The sequence below is a fragment of the Passer domesticus genome, chromosome 12 (assembly GCF_036417665.1).
Source record: "Passer domesticus isolate bPasDom1 chromosome 12, bPasDom1.hap1, whole genome shotgun sequence".
NCBI classification, from domain to species: domain Eukaryota; kingdom Metazoa; phylum Chordata; class Aves; order Passeriformes; family Passeridae; genus Passer; species Passer domesticus.
This window is the reverse complement of record NC_087485.1, coordinates 1,944,083-1,964,184: the sequence shown is the minus strand read 5'-3', so window position 1 is coordinate 1,964,184 and position 20,102 is coordinate 1,944,083. Positions and strand designations below refer to the sequence as shown.

Below are 20,102 nucleotides of genomic sequence, written 5' to 3'. Positions count from 1 at the left end.
CTGTGCCCTGCTCACATCTTCCCCATCCCTTTTCCCCGTGTCCTCATGCTCGGCACTGAGGATAATTATGGATGTCTGTCACATGTTTAAACAAAAGCTTTGTTTGGCAACCTTTCTTTTTCTGCTGCAGCTGCAAAATTGTGTGCACAGTGTGTTAATTTTTTACCTTTGATGCTTTGGGAAGGGTTTTTTTCCCCTAATGAAAAAAAAAGGAAACCAATGAATGAGATCCCAATCTCTCCTGATCCGCACAAAACATGTGAAGGCAGCAACTTCCTTAGAAAACAATAGTATATGAATGCTGAGACCACGGTGAAATAAGCTGGATACTTCCTGGAAGCAAATTACTCCTCATAACATGGCAAAGCACAGACATAAAATGCAAGAGACCGAAAAAAAAAGCATGAAAATGTGAGGAAATAAGACAACAAAGAAATCCCTTGTTTTATTTGGGACAGCAGACTAACAGGGCAACAGGGGGTATTTTCTCCTGTAAAATTAAAAAAAAATAAATGATGTATTAGCAGCCTGAAGTTCTCAGTTGCTTTTATATGAGGACAGGAAATTAAGAATGGATTTGATGTAGGCACTTGAGCAAATTATCATGGCTTAAATCAGAATAAACCTTCCAGTGGATCAAGTTCTTCTTGGCATTTGCTCATAGGCAGACTTATCCCAGGGTGAAGTGAAGCCCTCATTCACTAAATGGGGATTACACTAAATTTCTTTCAGTTATTGCAGAAATAGTCCTGGGAGCTCCGTTTTGGCAGCAGCTGAGGCTCAGGAGACTGTGAAGCACAGGAAGCAATTACCCTTTGGTCAGACACTCATTGGTACTGGGAATGAAGGACTAAAAAGCCAAATCTGGCCCTTCAGATTTAGCAGAAAGATCCTTTTCCTCCTGCTGCTTCCCAGTGTTTCCAGTCAGACTTTGTGCTGCATGAAGTGTTTGTCATTTCTGGCTGTGCAGTCTCAAGGAAACACGGGGTAAACCAGGATAAAGGAGACTTTCTATGATTCATTGGTGTCATCCATAATTTTAAAAAGAAATACCCCCTGGTTTGGAAAAAAATCCAAACTCATTTCTCAGGTAAAGAGGGAAAAACTCTTCCAAGGGATGAGGTAATTGTGGATTCTCAGCTGCTGGATCAGGGTGGACTGGCAGGAGGAGGTGCTGCAGCCTCCCTTGGGATAAATTGTTTTATTTGTTTATTCTGCTGTTATCTCTGATCACAGCCGCAGACATCAGCTGGATCCTGCCAGTATTTCCTGCCGTTAATTTGAGCTAAATTAACTTTGGGTAAATACCATAACTGGTTTATGACAAGGAAAGATTTATGTTTGTGTTGGGAAATGATTCATGGCTCTCCAGAGGAGAAACACCTCACACCTCCAGCAAACAGGAGTTAATAATCTTTGGGATGGCAATATTATGAAAATATGAGAAAACAGGGCAGCTTTTACATCGGGCTGGTTTAGGATGGCAAAAGCTTTTACCAGCAGATGGAACACAGATATTTGTATCCCTGTTTTTCCAGCTGGGACCTGCAATTGCTTGAGTCCAGCAGAAACTCTTTAGCAAAACCTTTGCAGGGCAAATCGGTGCAGCAAAGCGTGAAATGATCCGGTGTGAAAAGTCAGATTCTAAGTAGTTTAACCTTTGAACTGCCTAATCTGCTTGTGAAGGGGGAGAACGTGGTAAATAAATCAACAGGCTCAGCTGAGCACTCCCAAAGCTGCACGAGGGAGCAATTTCCCAGCACACCAGGCCTGCAGGTGTCTGGAGAACCACTTACAGCTGAGCCAGAGGGGATTCAGCTGTGGGACATGGACTGGAGAACCCCACCAGGCATCTTATTTAGGAATTTTTATTTGTCTTATTTAAGGAATGTTTTAATGCAGAAAGTCGCTGCTGGCTGTGGTGAAGCTGAAAAGTGAAGTGTGGTTGGTCTTTATTGGGCAACACTGTGCTATATAAAGACATAAAACCGTCAAATCTTTGTCCTTTTTCAGAGCCATTTGCGTACGCTTCCTCCGTGCTTCTTTTTTGGGGCTTTTTGCATATTTTTATCATCCCCAGAAGGTTCACGGCGCGTTCCCCACCTTCGCCCAGCCCTGCTGTTCTCACGGCACACACAGGAGTGACAGAGGAGCGAGGCTGATGAGCCAATTTAGCAAATTCCCACTTCTGCCTGCTGCTCAGCGTGCTCTGGGCAAGGTGACATTTCTGTCCTGAGCACCACGGTGACACCCAGCTCACATTTCTGTCCTGAGCACCACGGTGACATCCAGCTCATCCCAGCTCCGCACCCGGGAGCTGTCGGGGCGGGAGGAATCTGATGGAAGGAGCAGATGATGTGAAAGGTGTGAATGAATTTGGAGGTGCGGATTCCTGTTTAATGTGCCAGCTCTGCTGGCCGAGTTCTGTGGACACTGCGGGGCTGGAGCACGTCCAGGGAAGGGAACGGAGCTGGGAAGGGGCTGGAGAATCCTGAGGGAGCTGGGAAGGGGCTGGAGAATCCTGAGGGAGCTGGGAAGGGGCTGGAGAATCCTGAGGGAGCTGGGAAGGGCTGGGGAATCCTGAGGGAGCTGGGAAGGGAATGGAGAATCCTGAGGGAGCTGGGAAGGGGCTGGAGAATCCTGAGGGAGCTGGGAAAGGAATGGAGAGTCCTGAGGGAGCTGGGAAGGGGATGGAGAATCCTGAGGGAGCTGAGGGGGCTCAGCCTGGGGAAAAGGAGCTCAGGGGGCTCTGCTGGCTCTGCACAGCTCCTGCCAGGAGGGGACAGGGAACAGGGACAGGAGCAGAGGGAACGGCCTCAGGCTGGGCCAGGGCAAGCTCAGGGTGGACAGCAGCAGGAATTTCCCCATGGAAAGGGGGGTCAGGGATTGGAGCTGCCCAGGGAGGGTTGGAGTGCCCATCCCTGGAGGTGTCCTAGGAATTCCTGAGGCGGCACTCAGAGCTCTGGGCTGGGGACAAGGTGGGGATGGGGCACAGGCGGGACTCGATGATCCCGGAGCTCTTTCCCACCCTCAGCGATCCTGCGATTCCGTGATTCCCTGACTACACTTCCCGTCACGCCCCGCGCCACCCGCGCGTACTACAGGTCCCGGCGTGCTCCTGCGGGGGCGCGCGCGCTGCCCTCTGGGACTCGTAGTCCGCTCCCCGCTTTGCGGCGCCTCGGCGGGGAAGGGCGGGGGCGCGGCGCGCGCGCGCGGGCGCGGCGCGTGCGCGTGCGCGGGGGGCCCCCCGGGCCGGATCTCTCGCGAGGAAGGACGCCATTATCGCAGCCGCCGCACAAAACACCACGAGAACTCGGCGCCCGCCTCACACGGTAACGCGGCGCCCCGCGGGCGGGAGCCTCGGCTGCGCGGCCGCCCCCCGGCCGCCCGCACGGCCCCGCACGGGCGACACCGAGCACACACCGCGCCCCCGCCGGGCTCCCCGGGCCGCGAGCCGGCCGGGAGGGAGCGGCCGAGGGCGGGGGGGCCGCGCGCCCCCCTCCGCCTGCCCCCCGCCGCCCTCACGGGGGTCGCCCGTGGTTCGAGGTCGGGGAGGAAGCGCTCCCCGTGAGGACGCTGAGGCCCTGGCACGGCGTGCCCGCTGCGGCTGCCCCTGCATCCCTGGCAGTGCCCGAGGCCAGGTGGACAGGGCTCGCAGCAGCCTGGGATGGTGGAAGGTGTCCGTGCCACGGCAGGGGTGGAACGGGATGAGCCCTCGTGTCCCTTCCACCCACAGGTTTGGCGCTGCCCCGCTGCCCGGTGCCGGGCTCGGTGTCCCGGCGTGCCCCCGGGATGCGTTTGGAGGCTCGGGCTGGGCTGGGAGCGCTCCTCCCTGGTGCAGCAGGGGCCGGACAGGGACAGGGACCAGCCCCGTGCGTGCTCCTGCAGTGCCTGACAGGGATCCCGCATCCATAGCAGGCTTGGTGCCTTCTGTCCTCCTCCTTCCCGCCGGCTGTTTGACATTGAGCGCTTTCCAGGGGAGGTTGAGAAGGAATTCTTCCCTGTGCGGGTGCTGAGGCTCTGGCACAGCTTTCCCTGGAGCTGCCCCTGCATCCCTGGCAGCGCCAAGGCCGGGCTGGACGGGGCTTGGAGCAGCCTGGGATGGTGGAAGGTGTCCCTGCCCATGGATGGGGGTGGAACGAGATCAGCTTTAAGGTCCTTTCCCACCCAGACTATTCCAGGATTCTCTCAACACACTCGGTATCCCTATACCCTTATTTGCAATTCAAGTGTTGCCTCCTTTTTCTTTCCCACCCCCCCTCTTTTTTTTTTTTTGTTTTATTTTTAAATCCATCCACAGTGGCAAGTTGTGTACTTCACCAAATATAGTAATTTTATCCTGCTATGGCACAGATAGTTTATGGATCAGTTTATTTTTGGAGCTCTCCAGGGAAGACTTTTTGAAGTAAACAAGGCTTATTAGCAACTGAGAGATTGCTTTGGTGGAAGCAGCTTTAAAATGGTATTTTGGAGTGTTTTTTGGTGCTTTCTTGCCTTCTCTGTGAGGTTATCTGAGGTGTGGTGCCCTGTTGATACCAAGAGGCAAACCTGATATTAGTATAACTTCAAATATTTCAACCCAGATTTTGAAACATCAAACAAAAAAAGTGCTTGAATTTCATAGCAGTGACTCTTGAAACAGAGAGTTTTCCCTGTTAGGAAGTTTTTGCATATATGTTTGTATATATATTAAGTAGTTGTTTATAGAAATGCACCAGAATAACAAGACTTTGATTTTTCCCATCATTAAATGGAAGCAGTTCCATTTTCAGTAATAGATGTTAGGAAGAAAGATTAATTAATTTATTGAGAGAATAAAAAGATGGAGGTTGGATTTGGGAAACATTCCATCTTCTCCAGAGGACACAAACATTTTAGAACTTTGCTTTTTCCATTTATCATCTTTTCTACAGCTGGGTTTTCTGAGTCACCCAGCCATGTGAAAGTTGTGTGGTTCCAGAGCAGGTGCTGATTAAGGTTCTTTTAAAGGACTAATTGATTAATAACATCCAGAGTAATTTAATAAAACCATTAGGGGTGTGGTGCTAATTAGCACTGCTCACAGCTGCAGCTTCCAGAGGCACCTGCTCCAAGAACTCAGTTTGGAAAAGGCTCCTTTCCTGCCCGTGCTGCTTTTACCTTCCCTTTTCTGCAATTTTGGGTGGTCAGGTGAGGAGAATGAGCTCAGAGCTGCTGATGGTGGCTTTACCTCGGCTTGGGAGGGAGTTGGGGTGGGATTCACACCCAGGGAACTCCAGGGAGAGGCTCCTGTTTGCCAGGGCTCGAGTTTGCCTCTGGTTTTTCTCTTGAGCTTCCCCCTCATCTTGTAAAGCTTGCTAGGTGCAGGAACAACACAGGGCTTTAATGTGCCAGAATTCCAGGGGTTTCCTTCATTTTTTTTCAGAATTCTAGGGTTTTCCTTCATTTTTCAGCAATCCAGGGTTTTCCTTTAATGTGCCAGAATTCCAGGGTTTTCCTTCATTTTTTCAGCAATCCAGGGTTTTCCTTTAATGTGTCAGAATTCCAGGGGTTTCCTTCTTTTTGTTAGAATTTCCAGGGTTTTCATCTCTTTCCCTGAAGGAGCCCTGGAGTTGGAGTTGCTGGGATTGAGCCACTTGTAGGAGGAGACAGAGCAAAGCCAGTGGTTGGAATTAAAACCACAAAATGTCTTTGTATGCAGAACTTTGCCAATAAAATTTTGGTCACAGGTTGATTTCCTTTAGTTTAAGACTTGATATTTAGTTATTGACAGTTGAAATAACCTTATTTTCTTTCTTATCCATATCATTGAAAGGCTAATCATCACCTTTTTTTATTTTTTTTTTTCTTTCCCAAGTAAAATAAAAGGAATAAAATGTCTTCACAGTCACATAAAGCACTTGTTTCCTTGCAGGTTTAGGTTTTTAAAGGTGCTGGAAAATAGTGAATTTTGCAACCAGTTAGACTGAAAAACATACAAAAGGTTTAACTTCATCACACCCTCGGTACGTGGGACTTGAAATAAAATAATTTGTGGTGGTGTCTGTTGAACAGAATCATTTGATGTTGCTTCCTGTTTGTAACCCCTGACTTGGAGCACTTAAGGGAAGAATATATTCAGTTCAAACCTCTGAAAATCTGAGTTTTACCATGGAGAAGAGTGGAGGGAATTGATGGCAGGGGGGAGTTCCCATCCCTGCTCCTCAGACCAACCTGATCCTCTCTGGCACCCTCTGAGCTGGAGCTTTGGGGAGTTTAAAGCTGAATTCAGTTGGGATTTGCCTTTTAACTTCAGGGAGGGGAGCTGCCAAGCCAGGAGCAGGTGGTGTACATGAAAACTCAAAATTTGGAGCCGGGATTTGGGGTCGGGCTCTGCTCCAGGGGACAGGGACAGGAGCAGAGGGCACGGCCTCAGGCTGGGCCAGGGCAGCTCAGGGTGGGCACAGCAGGAATTTCCCCATGGAAAGGGGGTCAGGGATTGAAGTTTGCAGTGCCCATCCCTGGAGGTGTCCCAGGAATTCCTGGGGTGGCACTGAGTGCTCTGGGCTGGGGACAGGGTGGGGATGGGCACAGCTGGGTGAGCTCCACCATCCCAGAGCTCTTTCCCACCCTCAATAATCCTATGAAAACAATTCACATTTTGAAGAACTGCTCGTTTTGTGTTTTCCTACTGAAATGATGCTCTTCAGTTTGTTTTCATTAATTTTTTTGCCAAGAATTGGGAAATCCTGCTATCTCTGTGTCATACAGCAGTGCTAAGGTCTGGTTTGGCAGCTGGAAGGTTTTTTTCCTTGATGCCTGCAGCAGGAAAATCCATTAGAAGACTTTGGAGTGAGCAGGTTGTATTTGATGTTGGCTTTCCTGCTTTTTTGTAGTAGCAGCAGCCTGTGCCAGCACTGGGGGCTGTCCTTGTCTCCTCTGGAATTGCCAAATCAGAAACTTTTTCCAGTGTATTGAGGACTAGCAGTGCACATATTAGGAAAAAACGAGGAAAAACTATAAATTATTATTATAATTCTCTTTTGTTGCTAAAGGTAAGCTGCCAGGCCAAGAGAGGATGGCCCTAGAGAAGGAGGGATAAGTGGGATATTGGGAATGAATTCCTGCCTGTGGAGGGGAGCCCTGGCACAGACTCCCAGGGAATTGTGGCTGCCCCTGGATCCCTGGCACTGCCCACGGCCAGGCTGGACACTGGGGCTGGGAGCAGCCTGGGCTGGTGGAAGGTGCTTTAAACTAATTCTGGAATTTTGGATTTCCTGGAATAATGGAATGGCCTGAGCTGGAAGGACCCACAGGGTTCCTCCAGTCCAGGGCATTCCCAAATTCCCACCCTGGGCATCCCTGGCAGCGCTGTCCAGCCTCTCCCGGAGCTCTGGCAGCCCCGGGGCTGTGCCCATTCCCTGGGAGCCTGGGCAGTGCCAGCACCTCTGGGGGAAGAACCTTTCCCTGATCTCCACCTAAACCTGCCCTGGAAGTCCCTGCAGGATTTTTGGAGCTGTTCCCAATAAAAATCCTCCATCTAGTGGCTGAAAACAAGAAAACAACGGGACGGGATTTGCTGTCGGGGCAGCTCTGCTCTCACATTTGCTGCTTTTCAGCAAACCCTACAAACTGTGCCTGGTGTGAACGATCCCTGTCGGGAATGATCCCACCAGGATCCAGAATTCCAGCTCTGCAAACACTCAGCTCCTTGCCCGGGTTGTGCTGCAGAGTTCAAGGGGATGAAATGGCTGTAAATTGAATTCAGGCTCTGTGTGTGTGCGGGCACCTGGAAGCAGAGCTGGGACACGTGTGAACATTTCCTGCCCGGCTCCTGGGGGATAATCCCGTGCAGGCAGTGCCAGGGGGGGCTGGCACATGGCAGCAGGGTTTGTACGAGATCCACAGGGAATTTGGGCTGGAATTGCTGCTTTGTGTGACCACCCACTGCTGTTCCTCGTGCCTGGGAAGCAGGGAAAGCATTCCTGGGTTGTTTGTTGGGTGTTGTGTTAGGGCTGGTGCCAGGTGGGAAAAGACATCCAAGCAAAACAGCGCCTTGTACCAGGTAGAACGAAAAAAAACCCTAAAAAGCAAATATTTCTAAAAGCAAAACAATAAACCAACAATAATAATGGCAGCTTTCGTGGTAATACTTGAGAATTTCTGCTTCCCTGGGAGGTTTTCTACTCCAAAATGTTTCCAGCTCCTTTATTCCTGGAAAAACTGTTTCCTTTTTTTTGGTTGCTAGCTGAATTTTACCACTTGCACTGGAGTCCCTCACCATAATACCTCTAGGAGTGATATTTATTTGGTATATCCATCTCCAGAATGTTGTGGCTGGTGTCCTGGTTTTCCCAGATAGGGAATATTCTTGTCTCTTTTTTTTTTGGAAAACAGACATTTTTCCTGATCTTTGGCCAAATCAAAGCTGCTTGTCTACTATTACACTCATTTTTAAGCTGTTGAACTGAAATGTTTGTGTGGTTTCACTATGAAATTCAATTGAAATACGTTTTTCCTTGCCTTTTAAGGTGGATTGAGGATAAGGGTGACAGCCAAACAGATGCTAAGAAAAAATATTCTCATTTGTAGTTTTGGGCAGTAAGAAGGAAGTGTAAATCTGATCTCTTCCTCCTGAAATGAGTTTTAATTCACATTGTGATGGGCTGCAGAGAGCTGGGGCTCAAAGGAGGCTCTTGGATTTATGGAGCTTTGAGCCCTGCATGCTCTTAAATTGTTGATTTTTATTGTGTTACGTTTGCACTGCTGTGGCTTTTTTGGGAATTGGTGCAGGAAGGCTCCGTTCCAGCTGCCAACCAAGGTGATTTTATCATGGAGGAAGAGCCAGGCTCTGGGTTAGAGAATTGGTGCAAGTCACAGAGAGACTGAAATGAGAATTGTTGTGTCCTGAGCTTTGTAACTCCCGGGAATAACCTCACGTGTGGAAATATCCCAGTGTTCCCAGTTGTGTCCTTGGAGCTGCTCCAGGGGTTGTTCCTCAGGACCCTCCAGAGGGGTCACAGCTGTGCCAGGGGTTTGCAGCCTCCAGAGGGGGATTCCTCTTCTGGAGACCTTCCCAGGGACAGTCCTGTCCTGTTCTTGGGCTGCTGCTTTGCTGGGATTCCAAGGTTTGCTTCCCAGGTGGGGTGAAGTGGGGATCATTCCATGTCCAGAGACAGCTCAGTGCCCCTCTGGGCTGTTTCCCTGCAGGGATGAGACCTCAGGGGTTTCAGTAAAAACCGAATTAATGAGTATTTTGTCCTCTGCATCTTCCCTGGAGAGCGTGGATGATGTCTATGCCATAATCCCTGTGCAGCCTGAGGTCGTTTCCCTGCTCCTGGAGATCAGCCCTGGCCTGTGCTGGGTTGATTCCTCTCACTGGGCTGGCCTTTGTGTTCACCTGCTGTGGAAAACCTTGGAAAGTCTCACTAAACCAGAGCTTTTGCAGGATAAGGACCTTTGGCTCAGAAATATGGGCTGCTGGGCTCAATTAATTAATTAAATTAATATGAAGGGAATGGTTTTCCATGGACAGGGGCAGGGAGAGATGGAATATTGGGAAGGAATGAGGCTGGGGTGGATTTCCCAGAGCAGCTGTGGCTGCCCTGGATCCCTGGAGTGCCCAAGGCCAGGCTGGACAGGGCTGGGAGCAGCCTGGGACTGTGGGAGGGGTCCCTGGGGTGGAATGGGATGATCCTCGAGGTCCCTTCCCACCCAACAATTCCATGGTTCCAAATGTGGTTGGATGAAGATTTTTGGAACAGAAATTCCATATTTCAGCCTTGCCTTTAATCAATGAGAAGGAAGAGTGGAATGAAGAGGAAGAACTTTGAGGCTCTTGGGTTGGGCAGAGGGAAATGGCATTTCCCAGCTTTTCCCACAGGAACATTTGCCACATTGCAAGTTGGAATCTGAGGGAAGGTTTTTCATTTATCAATAGCACTGGGAAATGTCCAAGAGAGCTCAGCTGCTCCAGCCAGGGCAGTGCAATTCCACACTCCAAGCAGAGCTTTGGAATGTGTTTGGGTTTTTTTTTAAGATGATGTTTACCCTGGCTAATTAATATGAGAGAAGGTTTCTGGTTTGTGCATGTTCTCCTGTGTTAACAAGGCATTGGATGGGTTTGATTATCCACTTTGGAATGCTGCCCCGTGACCAGGGAAAGCCATCAGATAGTTCAGTAAATAGCTTTGTTTACAAGGGGCTGCTCAGAAGAATTATTTGGAATTAATGTTTTAAAATAGATTAATTAAATTACATTAAACTTGTGTGTGGAAAAGCTAATCTGGAATTCAGGTGAATTTAATTTAGTTGCTTACAAATATTAATTTACTTAATTAAACAAAAGCTGATTGAATTCTGTATTAAGTGTATCAATTCTGAGTAAGAGTATTGGCAGAGATATTTAATGTAATTTATCTAATCAGCTTTAAATTTATATCTCTAGTTGTCTGTGATGAGTTTTATTGAGTATTCCAGTACTGGAGCCTTGCTTCCAGGCAAGTGCTTACAGGGATGCTCAAGGTTTTTGCTCCCATTTTTGAGGGAAAATGAGATAATTTTTAGTTGCAGTTTCATTTATCCAGCAGGAGTCTGCTGGGATTACTGGATCAGAGGAACAAAGTGGGGTCTGGGGTGGGGAAAGGGGGGACAGTGGAAGAGCTGCTCTGGTAATGGGCTGCAAGAGCCCTGAGGGGTTAGAAACGTTTGGGGAAGCTGGGATTTCACAGAATTGGTTATTGAGGGTGGGAAGGAGCTCTGGGATCACCCAGCTGTGCCCAGTCCCCAGCCCAGAGCTCTGAGTGCCGCCTCAGGAATTCCTGGGCACCTCCAGGGATGGGCACTCCAACCCTCCCTGGGCAGCTCCAATCCCTGAGCCCCTTTCCATGGGGAAACTCCTGCTGCTGTCCACCCTGAGCTGCCCTGGCCCAGCCTGAGGCCGTTCCCTCTGCTCCTGTCCCTGTTCCTGTCCCCTCCTGGCAGGAGCTGTGCAGAGCCAGCAGAGCCCCCTGAGCTCCTTTTCTCCAGGCTGAGCCCCCTCAGCTCCCTCAGGACTCTCCATTCCCTTCCCAGCTCCCTCAGGACTCTCCATTCCCTTCCCAGCTCCCTCAGGATTCTCCATTCCCTTCCCAGCTCCCTCAGGACTCTCCATTCCCTTCCCAGCTCCCTCAGGACTCTCCATTCCCTTCCCAGCTCCCTCAGGACTCTCCATTCCCTTCCCAGCTCCCTCAGGATTCTCCATCCCCTTCCCAGCTCCCTCAGGACTCTCCATCCCCTTCCCAGCTCTCTCAGGATTCTCCAGCCCTTCCCAGCTCCCTCAGGACTCTCCATTCCCTTCCCAGCTCCCTCAGGACTCTCCATCCCCTTCCCAGCTCCCTCAGGATTCTCCATTCCCTTCCCAGCTCCCTCAGGATTCTCCATTCCCTTCCCAGCTCCATTCCCTTCCCTGGACACGCTCCAGCCCCTCCAGGTCTCTCTTGGAGCTGCCCAAGCCTGACCAGAACCCCGGTGTGGCCTCAGCCGTGCCCAGCACAGGGGACAGTCCCTGCCCTGGGGCTGTGGCCATGCCAGGGCTGCTGCCAGCCAGGTGCCAGTGGCCTCCTGCCCACCTGGCACACCTGGGCTCCTGTCCAGCCCCTGTTCCCAGCATCCCCAGTCCCTTCCCAGCTTTCCAGCCTGGAGCTCCAGGGGTTGTAGTGACCCAAGGGCCCTGTGGAACCTCATGGATCCAGGCTGGTCCCTTTGGAGGCACCCAGGGAATGGGAATGGAGGGGGAAGAAACCCCTCCAGGACACACCATAACCTGTTCCTCACTTTCAGAGTTGGAGGAGCCCCTGGAATTCTCTGGGAGAATCCAAAAGTGCAGCACAGATCCACCAAAAAGCACTGGGCTGGAATTGGTGTGAGCCTGGCTGGCCAGGAACTCCTTTAATGGAATATTTTCCACTGCCTGGTAGAACCTTCCTCCCCATCCCCTCTCCCAGACAGGGGCAAAGTGACCATAAAATATTCCTGTGTTGATCCAACTTCCATGTGCTGCTTGGGGAGGAGAAGTGGGCACGTTCCTTGGCCCTGCTGTGCTTTATCCCCAGCTTCCTGGCTTTCTGTTAATATTTCTTTTTTATAACTGAAAATTTGTTCCTGGGAATAGTTCAGCACTGGTGGCTTGGTGCCAATGTACATACACTTAATTTAGATTTAATGGGGACTAGAGTTTCAGACAGGAGGTGGAAAAAAGGGGGAATATAGAGCAAATTTCAAGAAAAAGAGTGTTTTACGTGAGGAAACGCTGGTAAATACTTCACTGAGTAAAGTACATGGAAACCATCATGGCAAAGTTACTCTGAATTTGTTGACTGAAGCTTTTGGAAGCTGATAAACTCCTCTAACTCTCATCATGTTGAATTTTATCAGGCTTTCCCCCTTGGTTCTAAAGCAAGGTCAGCCCACTGGTAAAATTTACTGTTAGAAATGGAAATGGTGAATGGAGAGGGAATCTTTATTCAAGGTGTGAGAACTGCAGTGGCTGCAGCTTCCTTGGATGTTGCTTTCCTAATCCCCAGGCTTCATAACAAATTAATTTGTCATTTTGTTTGCATTTATTTATTTCCCCTTTATGTTTTGATCCAGGATGGCAGCAGAAGGGAATTTTGTCCTGGCTTTGGAAAGGCAGAATTGTGGCTGATTTCTTCCAAGTTGTGTCTGACTTAGTGAAATTGGAATAAAATTAATTTAAATGGAAGTAAATACTGGTGTTATGAACACACATTTCTCTGTGGGTGCTGTAGCTGCTCTGCCACTTGTAGGTTGGTGGTTGTGCCCTTGTTTCGAGGCTCTGGGACAGAATATTTGGGTATTCCTGAGGTGAAGATGAACACTTTCAGCCTATGGCCCCTGAAAGTTGGACAGTTAGTGCTGGAAACAGGAAATAATTTGAAAAAAGGTTGAATTGAGTGATTTTTTAAATTTAATTTTGAATGCACATGGTTGGATCGTTGAGTTGTCTGTGCAGGGCCAGGGGTTGGATGATCCATTTGGGTCCCTTCAAACTCAGGATTTTTTGTGCTAAATATGTGAAGTATTCAAGTGGATTTATACATTTATTACAATTTAATTGTAATACAATTATTGCAATTCCTTCAGAGGAGAAATTTGTTGTTGTGAGTGGTTTCAATGCAACTTGTGCAGCATCAGTGAGTCCTGTCATAACCAAGTAAATTACAGTGACTCCTGTAAATAATAAGCTTTTTAACATTCTAATTTGTTCTAATTTGGCCTTTTTTAGTGCTTGCAGTGGTGGCTGTGTCCCCTGAAGCCGAGGGCAGGGCTCTCCTGTGTGACAGGATGGAACAGCACAGCTGCTTTGTTCTGCTCAGCCTGGCTGGGCACCAGGACTTCTCAGAAATGGCAAATTTCACTTGCCAAAATGGCATCCACAAGCACGGAAGGACTGCCAGGCTTTTTGGGCTTGCTGCCACGCTCTGTGCTGGCCCAAAAGTCTTTCACCATGAGCAGAATTTCAAGTGACTCAGTGCTGGCAGTGCTGGTATTTTGGGTAAACAGTTTGGAGATGTGGGGAGGCCTCCTCACAATCCTTCTCTGGGTTGTGTTGCTCTCCTAAAAATTTATCCTCTCCATGTCTGGCCTGATGGATTTCTTGGGCTCAAGTGGAAGAGGAAAATCATTGTGCATAGTTGGATTTGATTCCATGTCCGTGTTAATGGATGAATTATCATTTCCATCAGTAAATCTCCATTTATCTCTCCAGTGTTTTTTACGTCAGGTTAAAAAAGGAAAAAAAAAATCCACTGATCTGTTGGTGTTCTTTGTCCAGCCCTTTGTAAAATGGGAGAAAGCACAGCTAGGAGAGACTGCAGTGATTCTATTTCAATTTTACAAGTTGAAGGTTTCTCTTTAAAACACTAATAAATAACCTGGGCTGAGAATTCCAGGCGAGCAAGGCTCTGGTGTGGAGTGGAGCTTTGTGAGCTGTGAGAGTGTGAACCTGAAAGTTCTCCTTCTCCCTGGGAATGTGCAGGGAGAGCAAGGAAAGCTTCAGCTCCTGGGGCAGGGAGATTCCTCCTGGGGGAGCTGCAGGAGCTGAGCTCCTTAATCCCTTTGTAGCTTGGTCATTTCTCTGAGAACTGAATTTTTGATAAAAAGAGAATGAAAAACGGAAGGCCTTGATGCTGTCTGAGATGTTTCACAAATATTAACCCTGTCCTTGCTGTTTTGCAGGAGTGCATGCCTGGGCCAGCTCTGCCCTGGGGAGCTGCAGTGGTGCCTGAGGGGTTTTGCTGCAGGTTCTGAATGATGTCAGAGCAGGATTTGGCAGATGTGGTTCAGATTGCTGTGGAGGACCTGACTCCTGATAATCCAGGTAGGAAGAGACTTCCAGCAGTGCCCATTAACTGGAAATCACTGCTGAGCTTTTCTTTAAAGTACAAACCAGGGTTTTGTTCCAAAAGGTGCTTTTGAACCCCATGTCCTATGATTTCCAGAGCTTCACTTGTGTATCTCCAAACCCTTTAGATCAGATTATTTTTTTATTTTATTTTACTTTTCTCTTAAAGGCTTTATTGCCTGTTTGTTTCTTTTGTGCAGGGATAGACTAACCCCAAAAACAATGAAATATTCCTGCAGTCTTGTTTTTTTCCAAGGTTTAGGCGTTTCCTCCAATGGGAACTGTTCCCCATCCATTAGAAATTGTTTTATGTGTAAGACACTTTGTCTCATCCATTATTAAAATATTTTGGACAGTCAAATTGAAAAACACTTCTGAAAGCAAATATTTGGATATCACTTGCTCAGAAATTGACTTCCTGAGTGAAAATATATTGAGGTGTTGGTCCTCTGTGGCTATTGCAAGTGAGAACAGTAATGGAAGTGAGAGACGTGGGCCAAAAAACTGCTTTTCTGATACAAAATGGAAAAGTTACTCAGAAATGATCCCAAAGAGTTGGAGAAGAAGCTGGGACCTGCCAGTCCAACTCAAACCTGGTCCCATCACCACTGTCAGATATGAGAGAAACCCTGAGCAAGTGTCAAAGAGCACATTAAGTATCTTAATTAAATTTACATGCTTTTGTGTTCTCCACTTACTGTGTTTTTAATTTGAGCTTTGTCCCCTCAAGCTCTAAACTCTGGCAATGTTTTTTTTTCCTTTGCAGTTGTGTTGGAGAACCATGAGGTGGCAGATGATGATGTGGAACCTGCCCTGAAACGTCAGAGGATAGAAATCAACTGCCAGGATCCCTCTATCAAGGTTATTTCATGCTCCTTCCTGGGCATTATTTCATTTTAATACCAATTCAATTTAGGGGAAGTTATTACAATAATATAAAATAAACTGTTTATACGTAATACTGGAACTATTCTGGTAGGTACTTGTGCATTTTTGGGCATAAATTTTAAAATCTGGATAATTGTCTAATTTTCCAGTGTAGAATTAGTAGCAAGAATTTCAAATGCAATATAAATATCACCAGAATTAATTCCACTGTCCCAAAACTTCAGTATTGGGACATTTTTTGATTAAAGTTGACCAAAAAGTTGAACTTGAGGATGTATTTGTGTTACAATTTGTAGATACTTTCAGCACGTTTGAAGTTATTATTTGAAGCTAACAGCATTCTCCTGATAGATAATTCACATTTCATTCTGGCTCAGGAGCTCAGACGTCACCCTGCTGTGCTTTAGGGTTGGTTTTTGCCCTGGAGTGTGAGTACCTGATGAGTATTTCAGTGCCACAGACACTGTCCTGTGTAGTTCTGTATTTTTGGGGTGATCCCAGGAGCTGGAGCTGTGTGGAGGAGGGGTTTGGGGTGCTCAGTGACTGCAGGGCCACAAGATGGCACAGCTGCTGTTTGCAAAGCACACAGAGAGCAGCTCTTCCCTCTAATGGCCTGCTTTCCCAGGAGAACCCAAGTGGAATATGTTTTCTTTTCAAAAAGATTGCTTAGCAAAACAGATTTTATTTATTTGCTTTTCTTGATTTGCTGTTCAGCAGGAAGCTGAAGTGACTGACATTAATTGTCTCCGAGATTTTTTGTGTTGATACAATTTCCACTGCAATTTATCTGTTTGGGCAGGAAAAAAACTTGCTAACTTTATCCAGGAGGATGCATCCAGAGATTTATAATCCTTTTGTTTTCACATGTGGACTGCAAGGCTTTGGCAAGCCATTAGAAATGATTTTGCAGTGGATGAAATCATCCTGACAAAGTGCTTAGGTGAAAATGGCTTTGGCTGGGCTGCTTTTGGCTCCCAAATAAAGATCTGGAAGAATGTGAGCCTGCTGAAACGCTCCTGGATGTCATCAGGGGTGGATTTTGTCACTAGACAGGCTGTGAGTTCCTTTAGGATTGCTGCCCAGTCACGTTTCCCCGGAGCTTCCTCAGGAGTGGGGATAAACTGGGAGCACTCAACGCGGCTTCTTCTCCCTCCCCAGTCGTTCCTGTACTCCATCAACCAGACCATATGCCTGAGGCTGGACAGCATCGAGGCCAAGCTGCTGGCCCTGGAGGCCACCTGCAAATCCCTGGAGGAGAAGCTGGACCTGGTGATGAACAAGCAGCACAGCCCCATCCAGGTGCCCATGGTGGCCGGGTCCCCGCTGGGCGCCACCCAGACCTGCAATAAAGTCCGATGGTAAGGACACAGCACTGCCCACTGCCCTAAAAACCCCAAATCCAGGAGCTGGCCGTTTCCTCCTCCCTCTGCAGCTGGCAAGAGGCTGCTGGTGGAGGTAGAGTTCATTTTTCTTGTTGAGGGTAATTTTTGTAGCAGTTTGGTGGTGTTGCTCAGAAGCAGACACTGGTCCAGGGACAGTTTGCAGCTCTCCCCACTTTTCATCCTGACTTAAACCAGACTCCTTCATCCATCCCCTGGAAAAGCCTCAGCAGCTCTTTCAGACAGGTTTTTGAGACTTGCTCTGCTTTTATTTATAGCTGTTTTGACTTAATGAGTTCATCATCATTCTAATTGCTTCTCATTTTACTTCTCTTCACCAGAAGTACAATGGACTGTGTTTTATGAGCTTGTTTGCTAAAGAATCCTGCTAGAAAAATATCTGTGCTTATTTTGGAGTTAGAAGCTGGAGATGGAAAATCTGTTGAATAATCTAATGCACTTTGCTGAAAGAGCAGGCTTGACCTGCAGTCCCTTTGTGTCTCACTCCCCTAATGTGGTTTTAAATACCTAAATCTTGATGTGTCTGTCATCTTATCATCGAGGTGATCCCAGCCAGAGAAATCTGCTTAACAAAAGACTCTTTTCTCCAACACTTCCTCCTTTTTCATTTTTTTATAGCTGGAAAACACTTCATAGTGCTCTGAATAACTACTTTTTACTCTCCATTACAAAGGTGTGCAGGCATTTAATTTTTCTTTTAAGCAGGTGCTGTGTCTGCTTTTACCTGAGCTTCTGAGGGCTTCGTACACTGAAAAGATAAATTATGGCTGCATTGTGTAATAACAGAAACAAAGTACATGCAATAAGGACTTGGATCACAGAGGAAGCAACCAGAGTTTTACACCAGGGCTTTTGCTAAATACTCTTTTCTCAATAATTGTTTCTTCAAGAACCTTCTTGAAATCTGGGCTGAATTTTTTTCTTGTTAATTTAGAGATCTTCAACTTCTTGTGCACGAGCTGAACTTTTTGCTCTGGTTTGTGCACAAAAGGCTTCAGAAACCTTTTCAGGAACCCACGGCCCCTGTGGGACCCTATTAATTCATGCTCAGTGAATGCTTTCCTCTGTAAATTGTACTAGTTTGAGTTTCTGAAGGAATTTGTCAGACCTGAGCTGCTTGGTTTGGTTTGATTTGTTTTTAAATCTCTGCAACCATCAGAAGTCTGTCCTGGCTGTTGATAGTGCTTCATCTTTTGGTTTAGGTTACAGATTTTTGCTGACAGCTCCTCAGCCAGTCTGACCATCATTTAGATGGAAGTCTTGAAGAAAGCAGGAATCTCTGCCCCAAATATTTGTTGCTGTTGGTCTGAAGTTGCACATTATCAGAGGTGTGATGCCAGGAGAGCACTGAGGGCTTTTTGTTCTGGAGCAGACTGTGGCCTGTGGGACTCAAGAGAAAATAGGGCTGGATGTTGAATTTGGCACTGGGGACACTCCATTTGCACAGGGACAGAATGTTTTCCTGAATTCCCTGTCTTTTATCCTTAAATCCCTTTATCACTTGTTGATTGTTTCCAATTAAAGGCTGTTCCATTGTACCTTCTGTGCCCTTCCCTCTTCTCCATCCATCACAGAAGGCAGAGCTTCCCATAAGTTTGGGTTAGGGATTTTCAGATTCTCCACAGGAATGGGATTCTCAGCCTCCTTCTCCTCCTCCTGCCACCAAACTCGTGCTGGGTTTGCTGCTGTAACCAAAAGTTGTGGTTGTTAAAGGCTGTCTGGGAATATGATGCTGCACTGGCAGGAGAGCAGCTCTTGGAAAAAAAAATGGGAATAAATCCAGTAAATACCTTGGGATCCTGGCTGAGAATTGGGCCTGTGGGAATCCATGAGCTGGGGGTGCTGGTGGGTGGGGGGCTGGCCTTGATTCTGCCCCTCAGGTGAGACCCCACCTGCAGAGCTGCCCCAGCACAGCAGGGACCTGGAGCTGCTGGACAGAGCCCAGAGGAGGCACCAGGATGAGCAGAGGATGGAGCAGAAAGCTGGCAGAGCTGGGAATGTTCACCTGCAGAGGAGAGGAGAAGCTTTGGGGTGACCTCCCTGTGGCCTTGCAGGACCTGAAAGAGCTGCAGGAAAGATGGAGAAGGACTTTGGACACGAGTTGGAGGGACAGGACAGAGGGAATGGCTCCACTGGCAGAGGGCAGGGCTAGCTGGGATACTGGGAAGGAATTGTGCCCTGGGAGGATGGGAGGCCCTGGCACAGATTCCCAGAGGAGCTGTGGCTGCCCCTGTGTGGGCAGAGCTTGGGTGATGGATGGGGCTGGCCCAGCCCCATCCCAGGGCACAGCTGTGAGCAGCACTGGCAGCAGCGAGCCAGGAGTGCCCAGGGGTGCCCAGGAGCAGAGGGCACACAGGGCATGAACGTGAGGGGATGAAAGGCTGGGCTGCAGGACAGCAGGAGCAGATGCTGGCAGCCTTCTGAAGGGACAGGATGTCACACTCTAGGGGCAGGCACCTGAACCCTTCTGGTGAGCTATGGTCATACTGGTATGGGGGAATGCTTAAATCATTCTGAAATTGTGCCGTGACACCCCTGGAAGTGCCCAAGGCCAGGCTGGAGGTGTTCAGCTGTAAATGGAGGAAATCCAGAGGTAAAAGGAGGAAATCCAGAGGTAAAAGGAGGAAATCCAGAGGTAAATGGAGCTCAGGTGTTTTCTGGACCCATTTTTTTGCTACAGGTGAAATAGAGACCACAAGCATCTGTTTCTGTTCCATACACATTTGTGGTTAATTGACAACAAGTATAGAGATAAAAACATTTATATTTTTGTCTTTAATGAGAGTGGGACAGTAGTAAATGGAACTGTAGATTAATTGCACTCAATTAATGAGACAAAATCCATCCTGGTGTCCTTGAACAAAACTCATTGGGGGTTGAACATCAGCTAATTAATGTGGCTAATTAATCCTCAGATGCAATTTTGTACCAGATGGGATGTTTGAATGTGCTGTATTTTCGTAGGTGTGGATCACTGAAATGTTTGTTTTACCATTGAATTTAATCAGGAGAACAGTTTAATTGAATTTGGAGAACAAGACTTGGCCACCCCCTTTGCAATGTGCCATTTGGCAAAGCTTCCTTGGCTCCACATCCCCCAAATTCCAGAGCTGTGGTTCTCTCATTGTTTCCTTGTTTAAAAGTGGGTTTGGGGTCAAATAATGCAAAATTGAGAGTTGAAATGATCTTAAATGAGGTTGTAAAGCAGAGAATGTGGTGTGGAATGAATTGTAGGGGGACTGTTCTAAATTTAGTAAAAATACTATTGCTCCTGCATAAAACCTTTAGGAAAACAAACAAACCTAAAGAAATATAATCAAGGTATTGGTGTATAAACCCTAAAATAGCTGGAATTCTATTTTTTAAATTTATATATATCTATATATTTATTCTGTCTGTGAGTTACAAACCCCTTGGCCAACCTAATTGCATTTTTATCAGGAGGATTTTTA

At 47.6% G+C, this 20,102-nt stretch overlaps 1 protein-coding gene across 3 annotated transcripts in view; it reads left to right on the top strand.

Annotated features, from left to right (window-relative positions):
• The first annotated feature begins 3,197 nt into the window (after positions 1-3,197).
• BANP (BTG3 associated nuclear protein) overlaps positions 3,198-20,102 on the top strand; it is a 112,662-nt gene continuing 95,757 nt past the window's right edge. For 2 of the 3 annotated variants that reach the window (XM_064386286.1, XM_064386284.1), the window contains exons 1-4: positions 3,198-3,332; positions 14,197-14,338; positions 15,129-15,223; positions 16,409-16,608. In XM_064386286.1, the coding sequence (XP_064242356.1) occupies positions 14,269-14,338; positions 15,129-15,223; positions 16,409-16,608 (365 nt within the window). In that variant the 5' untranslated portion in view covers positions 3,198-3,332; positions 14,197-14,268. Of the gene's footprint in view, positions 3,333-3,371; positions 5,985-14,196; positions 14,339-15,128; positions 15,224-16,408; positions 16,609-20,102 lie in introns of those variants that run through there. The other variant, XM_064386285.1, reaches the window with a different exon arrangement.